Below are 18,554 nucleotides of genomic sequence, written 5' to 3' on the forward strand. Positions count from 1 at the left end.
TTGCCATGTTGCTCATGCTGGTCTCAAACTCCTAGGCTCAAGTGATCCACCACCCTCAGTATCCCAAAGTGCTGGGATCATAAGTGTGAGAAACTGCCTGGCATTTTTTTTTTTATTTCTCTGAGAAAAACAATAGTTGTGTCTATCTTAGTCTGTTCACATTGTTATAAAGGAATACCCGAGGCTGGGGGACTTCTAAAGAAGAGAGATTTCTTTGGCTCAGGGTTCTACATGAAGCATGATGTCAGCATCTGCTGCTGGTGAGGGCTTCCAGCTGCTTCCACTTAGGGCAGAAGGTGAGGGGGAGCCAGTGTGCAGAGATCACATACTGAGAGGGAAAGCAAGAGAGAGGGGGAAGGTGCCAGCCTCTTTTCAACAAGGAGCTGTGACAGGAACTAAGAGTGAGAACTCACTTCTGGAAGAATGGCACCAAGCCATGCCCATGACCCAAACACCTTCCACTATGCTCCACCTCCAGCACTGGGATGACATTTCAGCATGAAATTTAGAGCCAAACAAACCATATCTCAACCATAGCAAGTTGTTAGGAGAGTTTATTGGCTAATGACTCCATCTGATTTACCTTGCCATTGCTAGACACACTGGAAAGCGGGGGCCTACCTGCTTTTCCTCCCCAGTCACATCCCCACCTCGCCCCATTTTATGACTCACAAGTACCAATATCTTCCTCACTGCCTTCTATAAATGCTCAGTGACTTTTTATAATGGGTGTTGCCAAACCAATCTGTCTTTGCATCCAGCATTCAAAAAGCACAGAGAATCATGGTCAGATGGTCAAAGCCCTGCCATGCCTTTGGTCTCATTACCTCTCTGACCTTGTCAGAAAACGTCACTTTACCTTCATCCTGAAGACCTCTGTCCTGCATTCTAGATGACACTGTGCTTCATGCAGCGATCCTCAGCTCCAGACCTGGCTGACAGCGTCCTCTGCCCATAAAGACAACGTACTTCTGAAAAGAAAGATCCGTAGGTAGGACACAGCTGTCTTAGCCCTCGGTTTGTACTGACACAGATTTCCCATTTATTTAGACAGCCCTCCTCAAGTGCTTTGCTGGGCTTTCTTATTATTCATATTGATGGTATATAAAAAGAAATTAGTGTGTGGCATCATTTTCTTTTTACTTCAGTCTATGCACTCATATCTAGTTGTGCCTGTAAATAGCACATAGTTGGATTTCTCGGAAATCCAGCCTGCCTTTCAGCTATCTAGTTTTTTGCTATTTATCATGATGTGTTTGAGTTTATTTCTATTCTGTTATTTGCATACCTCTCTTCACTCTGTTTCTTCTGCTTCTTCTCCCCAGTACCTCCTTCCTTACTTTTGGAAGGGACTTTCTAACTTCTGATTTTTCTCTTTACTGATCTGAAATTGATAGACTTTCTTGTCTTTCCATTAAAGTTTTAACATCTACATTTAACATGATTGAAAATGCATCAATATATCCACCTGCCTCCAAGAAACTGAAATATTTTAACCTGGGTCAGGTCTTTTCATCTTATATGCACTACTGGCTAGCATTTTCTATTTTTGTTTTGTTTTGCTTTTTAGCAACACCTCCCCTAAATTTAGCCATTAATATCATTAACATACAGCCAATGTTTATTTGGAAATGCACACAGTTACATGTTTATCTTTTGGCCTTTTTTTTGGAGTGGGGGTTAGATCTGCCTTCTCCCTGAAATACATCACTCAGCGACAGTGTGTTAATAGTGAATTAAGTTTTCATTTGTCTCAAAATATTAAGCCATTTTCTCTCAGTACTTTTTAATTTTTATTTTGAGACTGAGTCTGGCTGTATCACCTAGGCTGGAGTGCAATGGCATGATGTCAGCTCACTGCAACCTCCACCTCCCAGGTTCAAGCGATTCTCTTTCCTCAGCCTCCCCGGCAGCTGGGATTGCAGGTGCACGCCACCATACTGAAACTAGAGGCTTCCTCAGCAAATTCCTTTTTTCCTGCTCTATTTTTAGCAGAGATGGGGTTTTACCATGTTGGCCAGGCTGATCTCAAACTCCTGACCTCAAGTGATCCACCCGCCTTGGCCTCCCAAAGTGTTGAGATTACAGGTGTGAGCCACCACCGCTCCGGCTTCTCTCCCCACTTTAAACAGATTATCATTGATTGGCTTCTGACTGTACTGCTGAGAGGTCTGCTGCAAATCTATTTGGCTTCCCTGCCACCCCCACCCTGTAGGTAATCTGTCCTTGCTTTTAGAATTGTCTTCATCTGCAGTTTCAGCTCCTTCTTTAGAGACTGTATGGAGTTCCCTAATTTTCTTATGATAACCAAAGCATTACAATAAGTATGTGTTTATTATGTATTTCTAGGAGTGTTGTTGAGGAAGGTTCTCTCTCTCTCTCTCTCTCTCTCTCTGGGTGTGTGTGTGTGTGTGTGTGTGTGTGCGTGTATAAATACATCAGCTCTCTCTCGTGAGCTCAGCTGCGTTACCTCTGCAGTATGAGATGTTCTGTGCCATTTCCCAGAGCTTTGTGCAGGACGGGGCTTCAGTCAATCCCTGTGGAACTGGTTTAAAAACACAGCCCCTATTGGCCACCTTCTCTTTCCTGCAGTACTTCCTCACCCCGCTGCTGGCTCCCAGTGCCCCTCAAGGACCTCAGGGCTCATGTCTTTACTTCAGGTCTATATACTTGTAGAGGAAGCCTCTAAAATATTGTCAGTGCCTGTCCAGGGAACTCCACTTTCCCTAAACAATACTACCTGGCGGGGGGTTGGGAGTGTGCAGAGAATGCATATAATCAAATATTAACAAGGAAAAAGTTGATATGTAAAGTTGCAGTATGTACAACGTATAAGAATGTCTCAAAGAAATTATCTCAAAGTTTTAATCGTTCTCTTTAAGGTGGAATACTGGGTAATTTCCCCCAACTTCTTTTATACCTGCCGAAGTTTCTATGTTAAAATGTATCACTTTAATAAACAGGGAGAAAAATTCCAGAGTAAACCAACAACATAGTAATATTTAATTAAATTCAAGGAGACAAATGGCAACGAAACTAGAGGCTTCTTCAGTAAATCCCTTTTTTCCTGCTCTTTGTGGTTTGGCCTCGGTGTGTCTTAGGTTCAAACTAGCCCAGGTAGACTCTGCTGATCAGGTTTTAGCATGTGAATATGCTTGCTTTTCTATGTTGAAACATTCTAATAATTGCCCAGGAATTTTTTTTTAACTTTAGAAACTCCAATTGAGTCAACTCTGCTAGGAAGCCCTTCTGTACGGTGAGGGTACACCATCTGACCTGCTTTCTTACCTGCTGTGACCTTCGACAACTTACCTGAACAACTGAGTCTCGGCTTCTCCTCATTCGCTTGCATTCTGAATTAGAGACGATAGAAGCCCAGCTGAAATTGATTTTATGCAAACGTTGTAGCCTCTTGGAAGTCCTCGTGGAAGATTTACCTACCCGGGCTTCAGAGATACAGGCTTCCTTTCCTACTGGACCCAGGAATGCAAACATCAGCGTTTTGTTCGCTGTCTCTTGTCCCTTTGTCTTTCTGTAGGCCAGTTTATCCCTAGGTCTTTTCTAGGTTTTATGTCTTCTGTCTTCAGTCACCCGGAAAAGAATTACAATCCCAAGGAAGAGACTTAGAAATCACTTGTGAGGAAAGTGAAGCTCCCGAATGGATGAGCCATAGCCAGGTGGCCAGCGCTATGTAAGAGGCACAAACTCTTGTAGTATATGAGGCAGGTGTAGTTCCTACTCCTTTAGGAGTATGTGGTAAGAGGTGAGCAGTCCCTTGGTGTCCATTACAAATCTCTTCCTTTCAGGGATACGTAAGTTTCTGAGCTAATGTAAGTAAAGTTTAATTCGCCTCTTCAGTAGACACTACTGCACTGTTGTAGGCACTGGAGTCAGCAAAGAACAAAATAGACAAGCAGGCTTGTTCTAATGGGACACACAATTGAGATGTAACACTGGACCCCAGTAGCTACTCAATAAATTACACATTTCCAGTTGCTCCAGCAAGTTTAAGATGGAAAGTGTCTGTGAAGAGCTGCAGTTCTGCAGTTCACAGAGAGACGACTAAGAGTTTGGGATTCGGCACAGTTGCAGCACCTCACAAGAAAACGCCGTGGGCTGTGCATAGAGTGACTTGACTCAGTAAATGAGGATCTTAAATGCAGAGGCCCTGACACTGCTCCCTGCAGCCCTGCTCAGGCAAGCGATATTAGATCTGTGCGTATTTTATGTGGGGTGGGGTGAGAAGGTAGAAGTGATCTGTTACTATTTTCACGCGACTTTCTCAAAGCAGCTGTTCTCTACCAAAGGGAGGCTAGCCATCTGGGAGAAACAAAACTGGCCCAGATCTAGTGGAGACATCGAGGCAACCATTTCATTCTCTGGGTGTCAGATATCGCAGCTGAGGAGGGAGGCCCAGAGCCCGTGGTTTTCACAATATGGGCCAAGGAAGCTTAAGTGTTCTAAAAGGCCCAAAAAACTGATCAGGGTCCTGAAGCCATGCCTCCCCCTGAACCCCAAACCCACCATAGCAAATTTGCTTTTTCTGTTATGTTATGCTACAAATTTTAGCCTGGGAGAAAAATAAGAGTATCTTGAGGGGTGTGTGTGTGTGTGTGTGTGTGGTGTGTGGTGTGTGGTGTGTGCGTGTGTGTAATGACAGATAAATGGATAGTCATTCTTCTGATAGCTATACGTGAATATACAGTCATGCATCACATAACAACATATCAGTCAATGATGAACTAAATATACTACCGTGGTCTCCTGAGATTATATACTGTATTTTTACTGTACCTTTCCTATGCTTAACTATGTTTAGATACACAAATACTTACCATTGTGTTACAACAGCCTACATTATTCAGTACAGCATTGTGCTGTGCAGGTTTGTGTCCTGGCAGCAATAGGTCACACAAGCCTAGGTGTGTAGTAGGCTATACTACTAAGTGTGTAAGTACACTCTATGATGTTTGCACAATGATGAAATCACTTAATGACACATTTCTCAGATATATCCCTGTTGCTATGTGATGTATTACTATATACTTTTCCTCCAGATTTTATACACACACATACATACATAAAATATACACATATTATGTGCACACACACATATATACACATTACATGGTTGCCACAATCTGTTTCAGCAATGACACCTTATGATGTGTGTGTGTGTGTGTGTGTGTGTGTGTGTGAGACCAAAGTCAACCTTTTTGCTGGGTAAGTTAATCACAAGGTGGTTTGTACATCCAAAGTTTTAATGGCTGCAAAATAATAAAATGAAGGATATTTGCACTATATGAATTCTGTCCATTTATGATACTGTCAGCTGGCCATGCATTTTATTGCACATATAAACAGTGTACAAGGATCTTGAAGACATCTTAGCCATACAAGGACTGTATTTAAAGGGGGGGAAAGCAATTTTACAAAAGACTGAAGCCATTTACATTACACAGCCAACTTCAAGAAAATAAAAAAAAAATTAATATCAAAAGAAATACTTTAATTTGGAAAAAAAACCTCAACAATGATTACAGAGCTTCATGCTTCCATATATACATGTAAAAAAATATTTCAGGACCCCACATTCTGAATGCCTGTGAAGGCGCAGTAGGCTAAATTCCTGCTTATATAGTCAACCTTTGAATGTTGCTTAAATGGTACACACTCTTCGTCCAAAATGTCTTTCTTCTTTACATCATTATGCTATTTGACAAAACAGGTATTTGTGCAGTACAGAAAAATATTAAAATACATTTTAAGTTAGGTTAAAGTGCACAGTACATCTGATAGGAAATAACCGCTAGCTGCCAATCCAAATTTCCATTTTCAGAATCCCCCCCATCTTCCCAAGAGTGGAGGGCAGCCGTTGACTTGGTTGATGTCGGTCTGTGCTGAATGCACGCTCAATCCTCCTGGTGTCTTTTCTTTTGCGTCCCCCTCTATATTTGTTTTTCAAACTATGGCTGCTGCTGCCCTAAAAACTTTCTAATGGCTTTTCAAGGAGGTAAAAGTGCAGTCAGCATTCACAAGACCTAGAAAGGTGAATTACTGGGACATCTGTGACAGCAGCACGGGCGCACAGTGCAAGTGCCTGCAGAAGGCTGCCGTGTTCCGTGAAGCCCTCTGTGAATCTGACCCCAGCCCGGTTCCATTCCTTGGCTGGTTCTCCTTTAGCCCCATCTTTTTGCGCTTGCTCCCTCCTCAGCCGCTCAGCCTCACAAACTCCACTTTCTGCACCCTCCCCTTAACCTGCCTGGATGGTGCATGTAGCTGCCCACCGGCTCACAATGACTCACTTCTGAGGTTTCACACCAGAGACCGTGAATCCTGCAGGATTTTATGGACTACTTGGAAAACCACCAACTAAATTAAAATAAAATGAGCACATCTCAGAATCATTTCCTTTTTTAAAACTGGCAGTTGTAAGAAGTGCTGGTGTCCTGATTCAGGTCCTGTGTGGCTTATGTCATTTCTGATACTCAGTCGAAGCTTCCCTTCAAACCCTTTTTGGTTCAACAATCCACTTTTTATCATCTTCACTTTCCTATACCACTTCCTCACCATCTACCTTTGGTGCTAGGCTCTTTAATGTAACCCCAGTTACAGTGCAAAAGTATACTTCAAGACACATGATGCTAACACTTAGTATTTCTTTGTGTTAAAATGTGAATGTTTTGTGCATAGCAAAAGAAGTATGAATCCGAAAAATAATTGTTCACATTTTATCTTCAAGTTTAATATGTCTTTTTTTTTTCCATCACAGCTATTTACAACGAACTTTGGGGTGCTCTCTTGATTTTAGTCAGTTCATTATAGTGGGGGACAGAAGGGCTGCTGGAATGTAGGAAACTGGATGGAATGCAGAAATAGAAATAAGACCAACGTTCCACAAACCAAAGTGTCAATAATGCCTCCCCAGAAAAGTTGTATCCCAAAAGCACCTGTGTTTTGCTTTTTTTTTTTTTTTGAATCATATACACCAGAAACGTGATGACTGAGACCTAACCTACCGCACACCAAAGAGGCTAGAAAATAACTCAATATTTATAATATTAAAATAAAGTGTTTAACCACAAAAAAGCAGTAATAAAATAGTTTCCTAATTTACAATTTGCATCCAAAGGATGAATAACAACTCACTAATAAATAATATTTATATAAATATTTTGTATGTTGAAAATAGTTTTTTTAAAAGGCAATGGTCTCAAGAAACTTCTTGAAAAATTTGGTGGTGAAAAACCTGATTGTGAACCCCCCCCTCCCCGCCCACTAAAATGAGTTTGGTTTTAATCCAATGAACGTGTCTTGCTACGAAACGGTTGTGCTTGGCATTTTGGTAATGGCAGTCGGTGAGTGTGGGAAGGATGAAGGAGGGTGGAAAAGGCATTGATGTGCTGCTCAGTTTCTTTTCTCCAGCTCCCTCTCTGGTTTCAAGACAAATACCTGTCAAGTCTTAATGTCGGAGGTCGGCTCTGAAAGGTAGAAAATCCTCCTTAGACTGAAAATCGTTTCAAGGTAACTGGAGTCAGTGAAGTGACAGGCAGTGGGTGGGAGAGAGGGTTGAACAGGTGCCTGGAGCAGAGTTCAGGATCCTGAATGAGAGCAGAGTCTGAGCCCCCAATGCAGAAGGGGTAGTTTCATGTGAATAGAGCCTTTGTTACGGTGATGTCTAGTAATGCTTGAATGGTAATGCCCACTTTGACTAGGCCTTTCTCTTCAAGGATGTGGTGGGGTAGACATAGCTTTTCCTAAAAGGAAAAAGAATAAAACATCAATTTTTAGATGATCGTACTCTCACGTAAAATCCTGCTACATCGCTGATGAAAATTAAGTTGAACATGCTGTAGTATGCCTGTTTGATCACCTCAGCCTGGCTCTTTCCTTTGCTTTCAACCCACTGCAAAGACCTTTTCTGTGTTTGCAGAGAAAATACTGATTTTTCATACATGCAGATTGTTTCAAAAAGGCTCCTCATCATCATGAAGTCTGCAGATCTAAATATTTAAGAAAGTATTACATTAAATAACTGAACTACAATCGGTCAGAGAGCACACACCAAGAATATAATAGCTTCTATTCTTATAAAGCAAAATTGCAAATAGCCCCTCACACATTTAAAGGCACTCAGAAATTCATTTGTACTGACCAAATATCGTCATACTGATCATAGACCTTCATTTAGTTCATTTTACTTCCTGTGATCTCTGGAATGTAGGCAAGTTGGTAGACTGGCAGCCTTTCTTCATGGTTTATGAACGGTCTTTATCAATGTGTAATTAAAACTACGGCCCTCAATAGCCTCTCTTTTAAGACTCTTTCATAAAACTGTCAAGACGCAAATGTCCTGCTACTCTCTCATGTTGCATTTTTGCTGTTGGGAAATGTCCAGGACATACTATTTAAGAAAAACAATAAAGGTGAGTCAATTCTTGTGTGTAGAACCTTTCATGGTCCACAAACCAGTTTACAGAATAACACAATGAAATAATTTTCCACCTATGTTATTTCACCCTGGTCTGATATCATTCAAGGGAATCAGTCTTCTTCCAGGGTGTGTCTCCTTGGCTGGGAAAAGACTCCACAGCAAATATTCTCTTATCTACTTGGCAGTGTTTTCCACAGCCCAGTGTTCACTTTCTCTTGTCTTCCATTGACAGGTTATATATATATATATATATATATACATATATATATATATATATATATATATATATATACATATATATTTTTACGGTGTCCAACATGATATTTTGATAAAAGCATACATTGTGGAATGACTCAGTCAAGCTAATTATCATATCTATTACCTCTGATACTATTTTTTGGTGGTAAGAACACTTAAAATCTAGTCTTTTATCAATTTCCAAGTATAAAATACATTATAATTAACTATAGTCACCACTTTGTATCCTTTGATCAATATCTTCCTATTCCCCCACCTCCCCACCCAACCCCTGGTCTCCACCATTCTATTCTCTGCTTTTGTGAATTCAGCTCTTTTAGATTCCACATATGAGTGAGGTCAGGCAGTATTTGTCCTTCAGTGTCTGGCTTATTTTACTTAGTATAATATTCTCTAGGTTCAACCATGATGCAAATGACAGGATTTCCTTCTTTTTAAGGTTGAATAGCGTATTTAAGGAGAATTTAAGCGGGATCTGCATCCAGCCCTAGGTGATGAAGTCACTGTTCAGCAGGAAGCTATTTGGTGTACCCTGCACAGAAGGGCTTCCTTCCACACGACCCTTGTTTGAGGAACTACATCTTCTTGCTGCCTCAATGCAGAACTCTCCAAAAATTACCAGAGACACAGGCACTCTTAGCTTAAAAGACTTTCCAAGGATATGCCATGACATCTCCAATAACTTGCTCCACTGTCTCAAATGTCAGTGGCTCTTACTCTCTCACCATCTTACTGTATCTACTTTTTACCCTTTCCTACCTTGTGGCAAATTCAGAAACCCTCAGACTTTGATGTAGGCCTTAGGAGATGGCCCCATGTCAACAGAAGACAGTTGATTCTTTAAAGAACAATCTTAACTGTGACTTCACGTCACTGCTGTGCATCAAACTAGGATTATCTTGTCTATGTCATATCAAGTGAACATGCAAGTTTATGCTGCCTGCCAATTTATTAGCCAAGTGTCAACCTGAGAAAGTATGGGGAAGTTCTGTCTGAGTTGTGGACAGTGAGCCAGGCTTTTAGTGATGGTGCCTCCTTCTGTGGCATGGTGAGGGACATCTGTGGCCAGATGACAGTATCCAGCCTTCCCTGGCACCATCTGCCACGGGCTTGTGAAATTACGTGAATCTGGCATTTCATTGTTAAGACAGGTTCCACAAGGGCAAAGATGTGTGTCTTCCTCATTCTGTTGGCTCTGATAGCACCCAAGTTGACATCTGGCTTTGCTGGAAACTGTAAATGGCTGCTAAGGACAGTTAAGTTGCTGGTGCCAGGTATTACTTGGGGAAAATAAGTCTTCACTTCATACCATATGTTAAAATCAATTTGAAATGAAGAGTTGGATGTTTAAAAAAAAATCAAATACTCCCCTCCCAATAACATAAAGGTGAATATTTAATACTTTTTTCCGATAAATGGATGGGGAAAGATTTTCTAATCTAAAAAAGGATTATTAAAAAGTCACAAAGGAAAAGAGCAAAACAATTGATTACCTAAATATTTAAAGTTTCCATATGTTTTAAAAAAAACAAATCTGATTAATGAGAAGATAAATAACACGAAGCAAAAAAAGCATCTGCATCAAATTACAAATTACAAATTACAAAGGGGACAATGTGTGTGGCCTGGTCACCATAGTGAGATCCCCACGTCTCCAAAAAAAAAAAGAAAAAGAAAGAAAATTAGCTGGGCATGGTGGTGGGCATCTGTAGTCCCAGCTACCTGAGAGGCTGAGGTGGGAGGTTCACTTGAGCTCAGGAATTTGAGGCTGTAGTGAGCTATGACTGTGCCACTGCACTCCAGCCTGGGCAATAGAGCAATACCCATCTCAAAAAAAAAATTACAAAGGGTTTTATATGATACATAAGCTCAACAATTCAGTAGGAAAAACACTAAGAAATCAATAGAACACTGAACAAGGAATGTGAATAGAAATTTTTAAATGAGGGATTTGCGCAAGGCAGGGCAGCAAGACATTTTGCTTTCAACCTGTGTTTAGTTACGTGCAGTCTAGAATGTGCCTGAATTCTAGCACTGATATTTCTATAGAGCCTAATCTCTGTGAACAATGCAGCTTATATGGAGCAAGGGGTCCTATCCTATGTTCTGAAAGAAGAATGGCATGTGTCCTCCAGTGAGGGACTGACCCCAGTGCCTGAAGAGCAGTGGCTCCAGTGGCCTGCAGGGTTCTAAGCTGAAGAGCATGCGAGGGAAAGGCTGGGGGCTCCAGAGAAATAGGGATAGGAAGGTATTGAGGCCTTAGCCTCCTGCCAACAGGACATTGGGATACTTCACAGACTGAGTTAGGTGAAGGGCACCCTCTTTCCCAGGCCTGTGTTTTTTCAAGTGGCATTTCTTGCCTTCCCGATCTCCACACTCCAAGCCAGGTACAGAGTCTGAGATCCTCCCTCCTGTTTCTATGGCTAGTGATGAGGAGTAAACAGAAGACATAAAAAGGTATGACTTGAATTCTTCCTGCCTCTTTTCAGACCCCCAGAGGAAGCCCAGAGGCGCCCTCGGATGACTTTGCTGAGTCTGGAGGGATGTAAGAAGACTTGCACAGGAAAACAGAAGTCTGACACAAGCGTGGGTGTTCTGGCTATTTGATCACAGGACTGGAATGAAGATTCCAGGAGGAATTACACCCTGAGGTGCTGGTTGGACAGATGGCCAAGGGGACGCTTCCAAAGAGGAGGCGTCCCAAGAAAGGGGTCTGGGCCATTTGCCATCACACCAGTTGGGACACTGCATCTCCCACAGAGCGGGGACTCCTTGAAGTGTGCACAGAAGCTGGAATTAGGAAGGAATCATGGTAGATTTACAGCCAGATGAGGAATGATCCAGAAGAGAAGGGCCCTCTAAGGATCAGGCAGATAAAGCGGCCCTTCCAGCAGGCCCCTTGTTCATCATGGACTTAGGGCAGAGACAGCTGTACCTTTACATGGACTTGAAATGAATTTAAGTTGCACTGTTATAGGATCCCAGAGATTTTTTTTTTTTTTTTTTTTTTTTGAGAAGGTGACAGCGGACTCTTAGTTTGTCCATGGGCTTTTTCTGTTGTGTTTCTTTTTAAAGTAGCAAGTGGAGTCATGAAGTAATCTCCTGCAAAAAAACAATGCTTCTGACTCCCTTTGAAGAACTCATGCTTCAAGTTACTTCTCCAATGGTAGAATCTATTAGCTTCACCCACATCCCCTCATCCATCCTTCTGAGCCACAGCAAATGAGGTTGGAAAAGACGGCAAGCCATAAAGACTACATGCGAACTTTGAAAAACTTCTGGGCTAACTTCTACATGCTGGGCACCAACACTACAGCTCTGCACTGGTGATTTCTTTATGATAACCCTGCAAGACAGACATCAGTGTCTCCCTTTCACAGATGAGAAAACTGAGACAGAGAGAGAGTTCAAGTAACTTTGTACATTAAACAGCTGGTAAGTCCTGGAACTGAGCTTTGAGCCACATGTGTCTTAGAGCCAGGGCTCTTCCCACAACACTATGCCTCTTCCCATAAATCCCTTACTTAATGGGTGAACATGTTAGGTCTGTGGTCATGATATAGGAAGAAGTCCCTTGGCGCCTGGAGTTTTTTCATGGCAAGTCTCATCAATTTCAATGTCAGGTGGGACCAGCAAACCCTCAACTCAGTGTCAGGGTTGGCTCTGCCACTTAGCTCATCTTGTCCTGGCAGAAAACACCTGGTGGGAACAGGATGAGCTGGCACTGCCTGGCTCTCCCTTCTATAGTTTCTTATGCTCCCAAAGAGACACACACTTACTTCCAAGCCATCCACTAGCCTAAAATGGCATCATCCACACCAGCATGTTTCATTTTGTTCAGGCTGCTGCTTATATATAATGTCCTGGCACCACATTGTTTGAGCCTTAAAACTATCTATGCATTATTTTAACGTATGAGAGCTTTAAGTTCCTGCGTCAGTTTTTTCAGTGTGAAATGGAGACTATTCAACATTTTACAGAGATTTCTTGTTGCTCCTTCCTGGATTATTTACTTTGCAACCATGCTACCTTCTAGTCCTTCCTCTCTCTAGGACATTTCATTCGCTACACACACATATGCCTCAACCCTATTCCCTCTCTCCTCCCCACTTCACCTGGCTATTCCTGCACATTTATTGTCTCAGTGGAAACACCACCATCCCAGGGTGTGTTCGTGGTCACCTATTCCCCATCAGGGTCAGGTGTCTTTTCCAGAATCCTGTACCCGTTCTACCACAGGTACTTGGATCAGTTGAGTTCCTCTGTACTTGTCTAAGGACCCACTAGATCAAGAGTTGGCAAATGATGGCCTGCAGCTGGTTTTGGTAAATAAAGTTTTCCTGGCACACAGCCACACCCATTTTTCATGTATCATCTATGGTTGCATTTATGCTACATAAGCAGAATTGGGTAGTTCCAACAGAATCCGCATAGCCTAAGAAGCCTAAAATGTTTACTTTGAGGTCCTTTACAAAAGAAGCTTGCCGACTCCTGGTACAGAGTGTAAGGTTTTTGAGGACCAAGCCATGTGTCATGGTGATGTTTTATCCCCAGGGCCTTGCAGAGATTGCTCATTCAATATTTATGGAATGAATGAATGAACACAAAAATGAACAAGTTGCAGTGAAAAGCCAGGAAACTAGACTCGGATCATTTTAAAGAAGAAAGAAAAGGGCACATTCTATATACCAAATTGTTTATTGAGAACTAATTTTGAAATCTGAAGCCTAATTTTTAAAAACCAAGTCTTCAGAAATAAAATCATGTTAAAGTATTTTTCACCTAATCCAAAACAACTTTCAGTTTCCTAGAACTGTAAAATGTCATCCCTACTTTTTCCCCATAGGTAAAGGAAAAACACCCTTTGTCCTTAAGACTCAATCAGGGATCTACATAAATTTTCGAGAGATAACCCAACCCCCTACACACTAGTTTTAATTTTGTACAAACAAAGAGCAGCAGGATCTCAAGTGTCTTTATTGATCTACTCTCATTGATGAAATTTATACTCAGTTGTCATACATTTTAGTTCTGCTGGGCCCTTTCCCACCAGCCCCATTTTATAAGTGTCTTTCCCTAAAAATAACAAACCAGAAAAGCATAAATAGAAAAAACATTTAGAAATTAGGTGTTACAAATTTTGGAAATCCTGACACTCAGCAGAGAGTTGCCACCAGTTGGAGAAACTGGAGAAAGAGAATACAAATGGCTATTTCTAAAGGAAAATGGGAATAGATACTGGGCTCCTTTTGTCTGACATTGGAAGGGAGTACTGAAAAAATGGTCTTTCTTGTGAGAAGGAGGAGATTTAGTACGCACAATAAACCACTCAGTTACATCCCTGACTACTTCTCAGACTCTAAGGTGGTCAGCTAGATATCCCCAGTCAGGCTGCAAGGGCAGGCATCAGCAGACGTCCAATTAGCATATGGACTAGTACATGAGTACCTTGGAGAAAAACCACAGAGAAGCTTAATATTCTGATTAGAAATTAATGGCTTGGCAATGGGCAGAACAGTTCATTCAGACTTTTGCCTAAAGGGCTAAATTAATTGTGTTCTGCTAGTTACCAAACTACTAATGAAAAAATATCATCCAATAAATCCCAAGAAGTGCAGCACATTAGAATACAGATTAATGACACAAAAAAGTCAAAGTGCGTCCAAAGAACACTTTGGATGCCAGAATTAAAATATAAATGTCTTTTAATTTGTCTTTAGCATGTTTTAATTGAACTATGTCAACACTGAAAATTAAATCTATTCTTACATGAGCGTCCTACTCAGTTTTTATTGATATTATTTTCTTTAAGGTGGCAACCCAGTACGTTTTCTCTTTTTTCCCCATTTTCTTCCCAGAAAGAAGGGAAAAACCACCAGAGTGGTGACCTCTAACGCAGTGCTCTCAATGCACTGCAGAGCCGGATGGGAATGCTGAGAGCTCATGAATACAAGTATCAATGGGCAGATAAAAACTTGGAATAATCACCCAAAATGTGTTTATTAAGCAATTTATGGCTCAGGGTGCTCATCAGACATTGTACAAAGGGATTTTATTGTGTTACAGATTGAAGAGTACAAGATAGCACCAAAAGTAATTCAGTACATCTGTGGGTTATTCATACACAACTGAGGTTAATTAGATAACTTCCGTATACCCTGTATTTCACCAATCAACACAAAGTCAGGATGAAAAAGCTCACATTAACTCAAGATATTATCATGTAAAGAATGTTTCCCATTAGCAAATCTGATCTGACTTAGCAGCAAGGAATCTTTATAAATATATGCTTCTAACTATGTGGGTCTTCCACATTCTCAAGTCCCCTGGATTCATGAAAATGTTCAGAAAAATAAGATTTTCTTCTTAGTAGCCATCTATGGGGGCTGTTAGCATCTTAATAAACTAGAAATTTATTTTGAGGAAGCTAGCTCCGTCACCTCCCCAAGCTAAGAAACAGGATTTGGCAAACAGCACGTAAAATAAGGAGGCTGCCTTGACTTTGGAACAAGGCCTTCTCATATTATACAAAGACACCCCTGAATCCAGGGATGTTTTGGCTAAGATAAAATTCTTTTTTTTCCTTTTAAATGCAAACTGATCACATTGCTCCAAATACAGATATAGTTACTATATAATCCTTTGAGCTGACTTAAAAATAAAGCAGTTTGCTAGATAATGTCACTGAAAATCAAAGGCTAAATGAACATTTCAAATAATTAGAGAAACTACATTCTTCTAAAATGAGAGTAATCTTATTGATTCCCGCCATTGTAACCCAAGTCCCAGGACCAAGAATGTTCCATGATCCATGGCTTTATTTGAAAATGAATACAGTCAAATCCATCACATTCTGGACCTGCAGTTATTAGGTGATATGGCAAAAAAGCAACAATCTGTTCCACTGTACAAAAATAGAAATCCTTCTGGAAACTGCTTTTCTAAGAGCCTCAAGAGTAGACCTAACAAGGAGTTAAGCAGAAAAAAATTGGTGCTTAAGCGATTCCTCCACGTCAGGCTCTAATAGCAATGATACCTCCTTTCCTGGAGTGCCCTTCTGCATAAGGCAGATGGGTCTGCCAGGGTGGAAGTGGGCAGAAACATTGCCCAGTGTCCTTCGCAGCTCCCTTTTCAGGAAACCAGGAGGAATCCAGTCGAATGGCCATCAAGGCAGTACAAGTACATGTACACCTCCAGATAGTATATTCAACTTGGTCCATAGTGGTATTATTAAAACTCTGTATAGTTTAAATTGGGCCAAAATGTTGGTTTTCTGTCCCCCTGCAAGGTGGCCCCTATACAGCTCAATTGCCCAGTCCAGAATTAGAATTCTAGCTCAACACCGACCCAGACGAAAGACGTCCATATGCTAAATCCCTGTGCTGGACACTCCTGTCCTGGAATCCTCCTCCCCTCTGCCCAGGGCAGCAGCTCACTGGGAGGGAGAGGAGGATCTGCGTGGCACTGCTGCTGGCACCATGTGGATGAGGACGCATGCGGTGTGCATACACTTTGCAGCTGTTGTTTTTCAGTGAGAGAAATGATACTAAACTGTATCTACAAAGTTTGTGCTTCTGGAAAATCTGATTTGGTAACATTCAGCTTTAAAACTCGAGAGATTACTGAAGATGTGACAGGGATGGGAGTTGGCAAGGCAAAGGCTTAAAGGGAGGAAGGACCCTGCAAAGGTTGAGGGTGACAGAGAACAGCGTTTGGATGCACGTGCAGACGTTAGGCGGACAGAGCGTTCCAGTGGTAAGTGATATAGACCAGCACTATAAAGAGAATATGGACAAGACAGAAGCCTATAAGGTCCCTGGAGCGGAGGGCAGAAGTTGGTGGTGGGGCTTTCTCCCCGAGTGCCAGCAGAGTGTCAACAGTCTTTCGAATGTGACGAAAATCCAACTGCAGGATGTCACACGGAGAGCAGAGGTCAGCCTATTCCGAGGGCAGCCGTTAGAACAGAAAGAGACAGTGCATACAATTAAAAATACACGGAGGAACAGCTAGAAAGAAGCACACATTTTTGGTTACTAGCAATGGCAGGAGTAACTCCTTATTTCAAGCAGTTAAGACCCTTTCATCACCAAAGATTTTTTTTAATCCATCGTAATAGTAGAAGAGTGGAATACTTATTTCGTGCCAAGGGGTCAAAGAAATCCTTCACCCACAGTCTCACCATGGAGGAACGGCATGATCTGAGATTTATACATCATTCTGCCATTCACACAGTTCGAATGCTCAAGGCATCACGTGCTCACCAGTGGCATAAAAAGGAAGAGATTTTCACTTGGGACAGCCAGAACTTAACCTTACTAAAGGAAAAACGGTAAAGTTTAAAATTTAATCCCCACCCCTCCTCTCCGTTCTCTTCCTGCATCTTTTACCCTGGTCTTGTAGACTTGGAATATAAAGTAGTTCTCTCTGAAAGTTAACACACACATCTGATTTTTTTTCATTTTAGGCTTGTTGATGAACTCCAGGGAATGCTAGTTCTAAGTATGTACCTACATGTGTCAAAGTATGTTACATTTCATATTTTTGCAACATTAACCAAAAGTGTAGAGGAGGCTTCTGGGATGTGTGTTGAGAGTAGAGAGTAAAGCACACCCCCACAGGGAGTTCTTATGTAAATTCCTTCACTACCAAACAGGTATATTGGGGCAGGGGGAAAAGGCGTCTGTGTTTTGTCTACTCAATAGTTACCATGTAAGGAAGCAGAACACCTGTTTTTCAGCTAAATGCAAACTAAGAGGTTCAGTTTTCTGAGCTGACTTCCAGCAGCCTATTGCTGTCAGAAAGCAAACAACTGTCTCCTACGCTGAATTTCTTAACTGGAAATGGCCACAGTTTAAAATTAACACAGTTTAAAATTATACTTGATATGTTAGCAAGCAAGAAAAGCTGTGGTTTTGTTTCCGAATTAAACAAAGATTGAAAATATTTGTGATCTATTTCATAAATGCAGCTTTATTTCCAAATTAGGTGAGGCATTCAAGATACATGTTATATATATTTTACATACTTCGCTACAATTCTGTCCTTTATTTTAGCCTCATTGTTAAGCAGATAAATCATGGAGCTACTGGAAGATAATTCTAAGCGAGAAGTTTGCCTCACTTGTGTCCTCTGAAGTTAGCATGATACCCTCAGTTAAGTAGGAATACTACAAAATTAGGTTGGTTGAATAAGATTAAAAACATTCTAATTTTATTAATGTAGTTAGAGATACTCTTAACAACACATTGTTAAGATTGATAAATCATGTTGTATGTATTCAGATGTTGCATCTTTTCCCAGTGAATCTGGAGAAATCAAGCTACCACTGCGAAGAGTTCTCCCAAGAATTAAAACAGCTACATATAAATTGGAATTCACTGGGAGACAGATGCTGCTCATGGATTCATAGATGAGGAAACATCTAAGAAAAGTTTCCATTGCAATAAGAATTTTCTATTGCAATGTTGTGCTTGACCAGTGAAATCTGGGCAAAGCAGCGGTAAGACAGAAGACTGATACGCAAACTGAAATGTGATTTTCACAATACTGCTATTTTCATGTTAAAAGCAAATGATTCTATCTTCAGCAAGTATTTCAATACATTTCCCAGAACCCTAAGGAACATGTCTGGTCTGCTCTCCGGCAGCACCATCAGAGAACTAGAGTCAGATCAACTCTGCAGTTTTCAGTAGTACACTCCTCATGGGGCAGCCAACACAGACCATTCTTCTCGTCCAGGAAACAATTTCATGATGCCACAGGTTCTGGGCTTAATTAAAGTGGGTGAGACCTAGAGTCACCGCTTATAGTGGTTAATTTAAATTAAATGATGATCTCTAACGAAAAAGAAATGGATCTAAGA

General features: G+C 41.2%; 1 protein-coding gene across 4 annotated transcripts in view; it reads right to left on the reverse strand.

Annotated features, from left to right (window-relative positions):
* Nucleotides 1-5,292: 5,292 nt before the first annotated feature.
* Nucleotides 5,293-18,554, reverse strand: part of LRCH1 (leucine rich repeats and calponin homology domain containing 1) — a 219,495-nt gene continuing 206,233 nt past the window's right edge. For 2 of the 4 annotated variants that reach the window (XM_010330056.3, XM_003942207.3), the window contains one exon: nucleotides 5,293-7,757. In XM_010330056.3, coding sequence (XP_010328358.3) covers nucleotides 7,647-7,757 — 111 coding nt within the window. In that variant the 3' untranslated portion in view covers nucleotides 5,293-7,646. Of the gene's footprint in view, nucleotides 7,758-14,379; nucleotides 16,631-18,554 lie in introns of those variants that run through there. The other 2 variants (XM_003942209.3, XM_003942208.3) reach the window with 1 other exon arrangement.

This window comes from Saimiri boliviensis, chromosome 16, assembly GCF_048565385.1.
Source record: "Saimiri boliviensis isolate mSaiBol1 chromosome 16, mSaiBol1.pri, whole genome shotgun sequence".
In the NCBI taxonomy this organism is placed as follows: Eukaryota; Metazoa; Chordata; class Mammalia; order Primates; family Cebidae; genus Saimiri; species Saimiri boliviensis.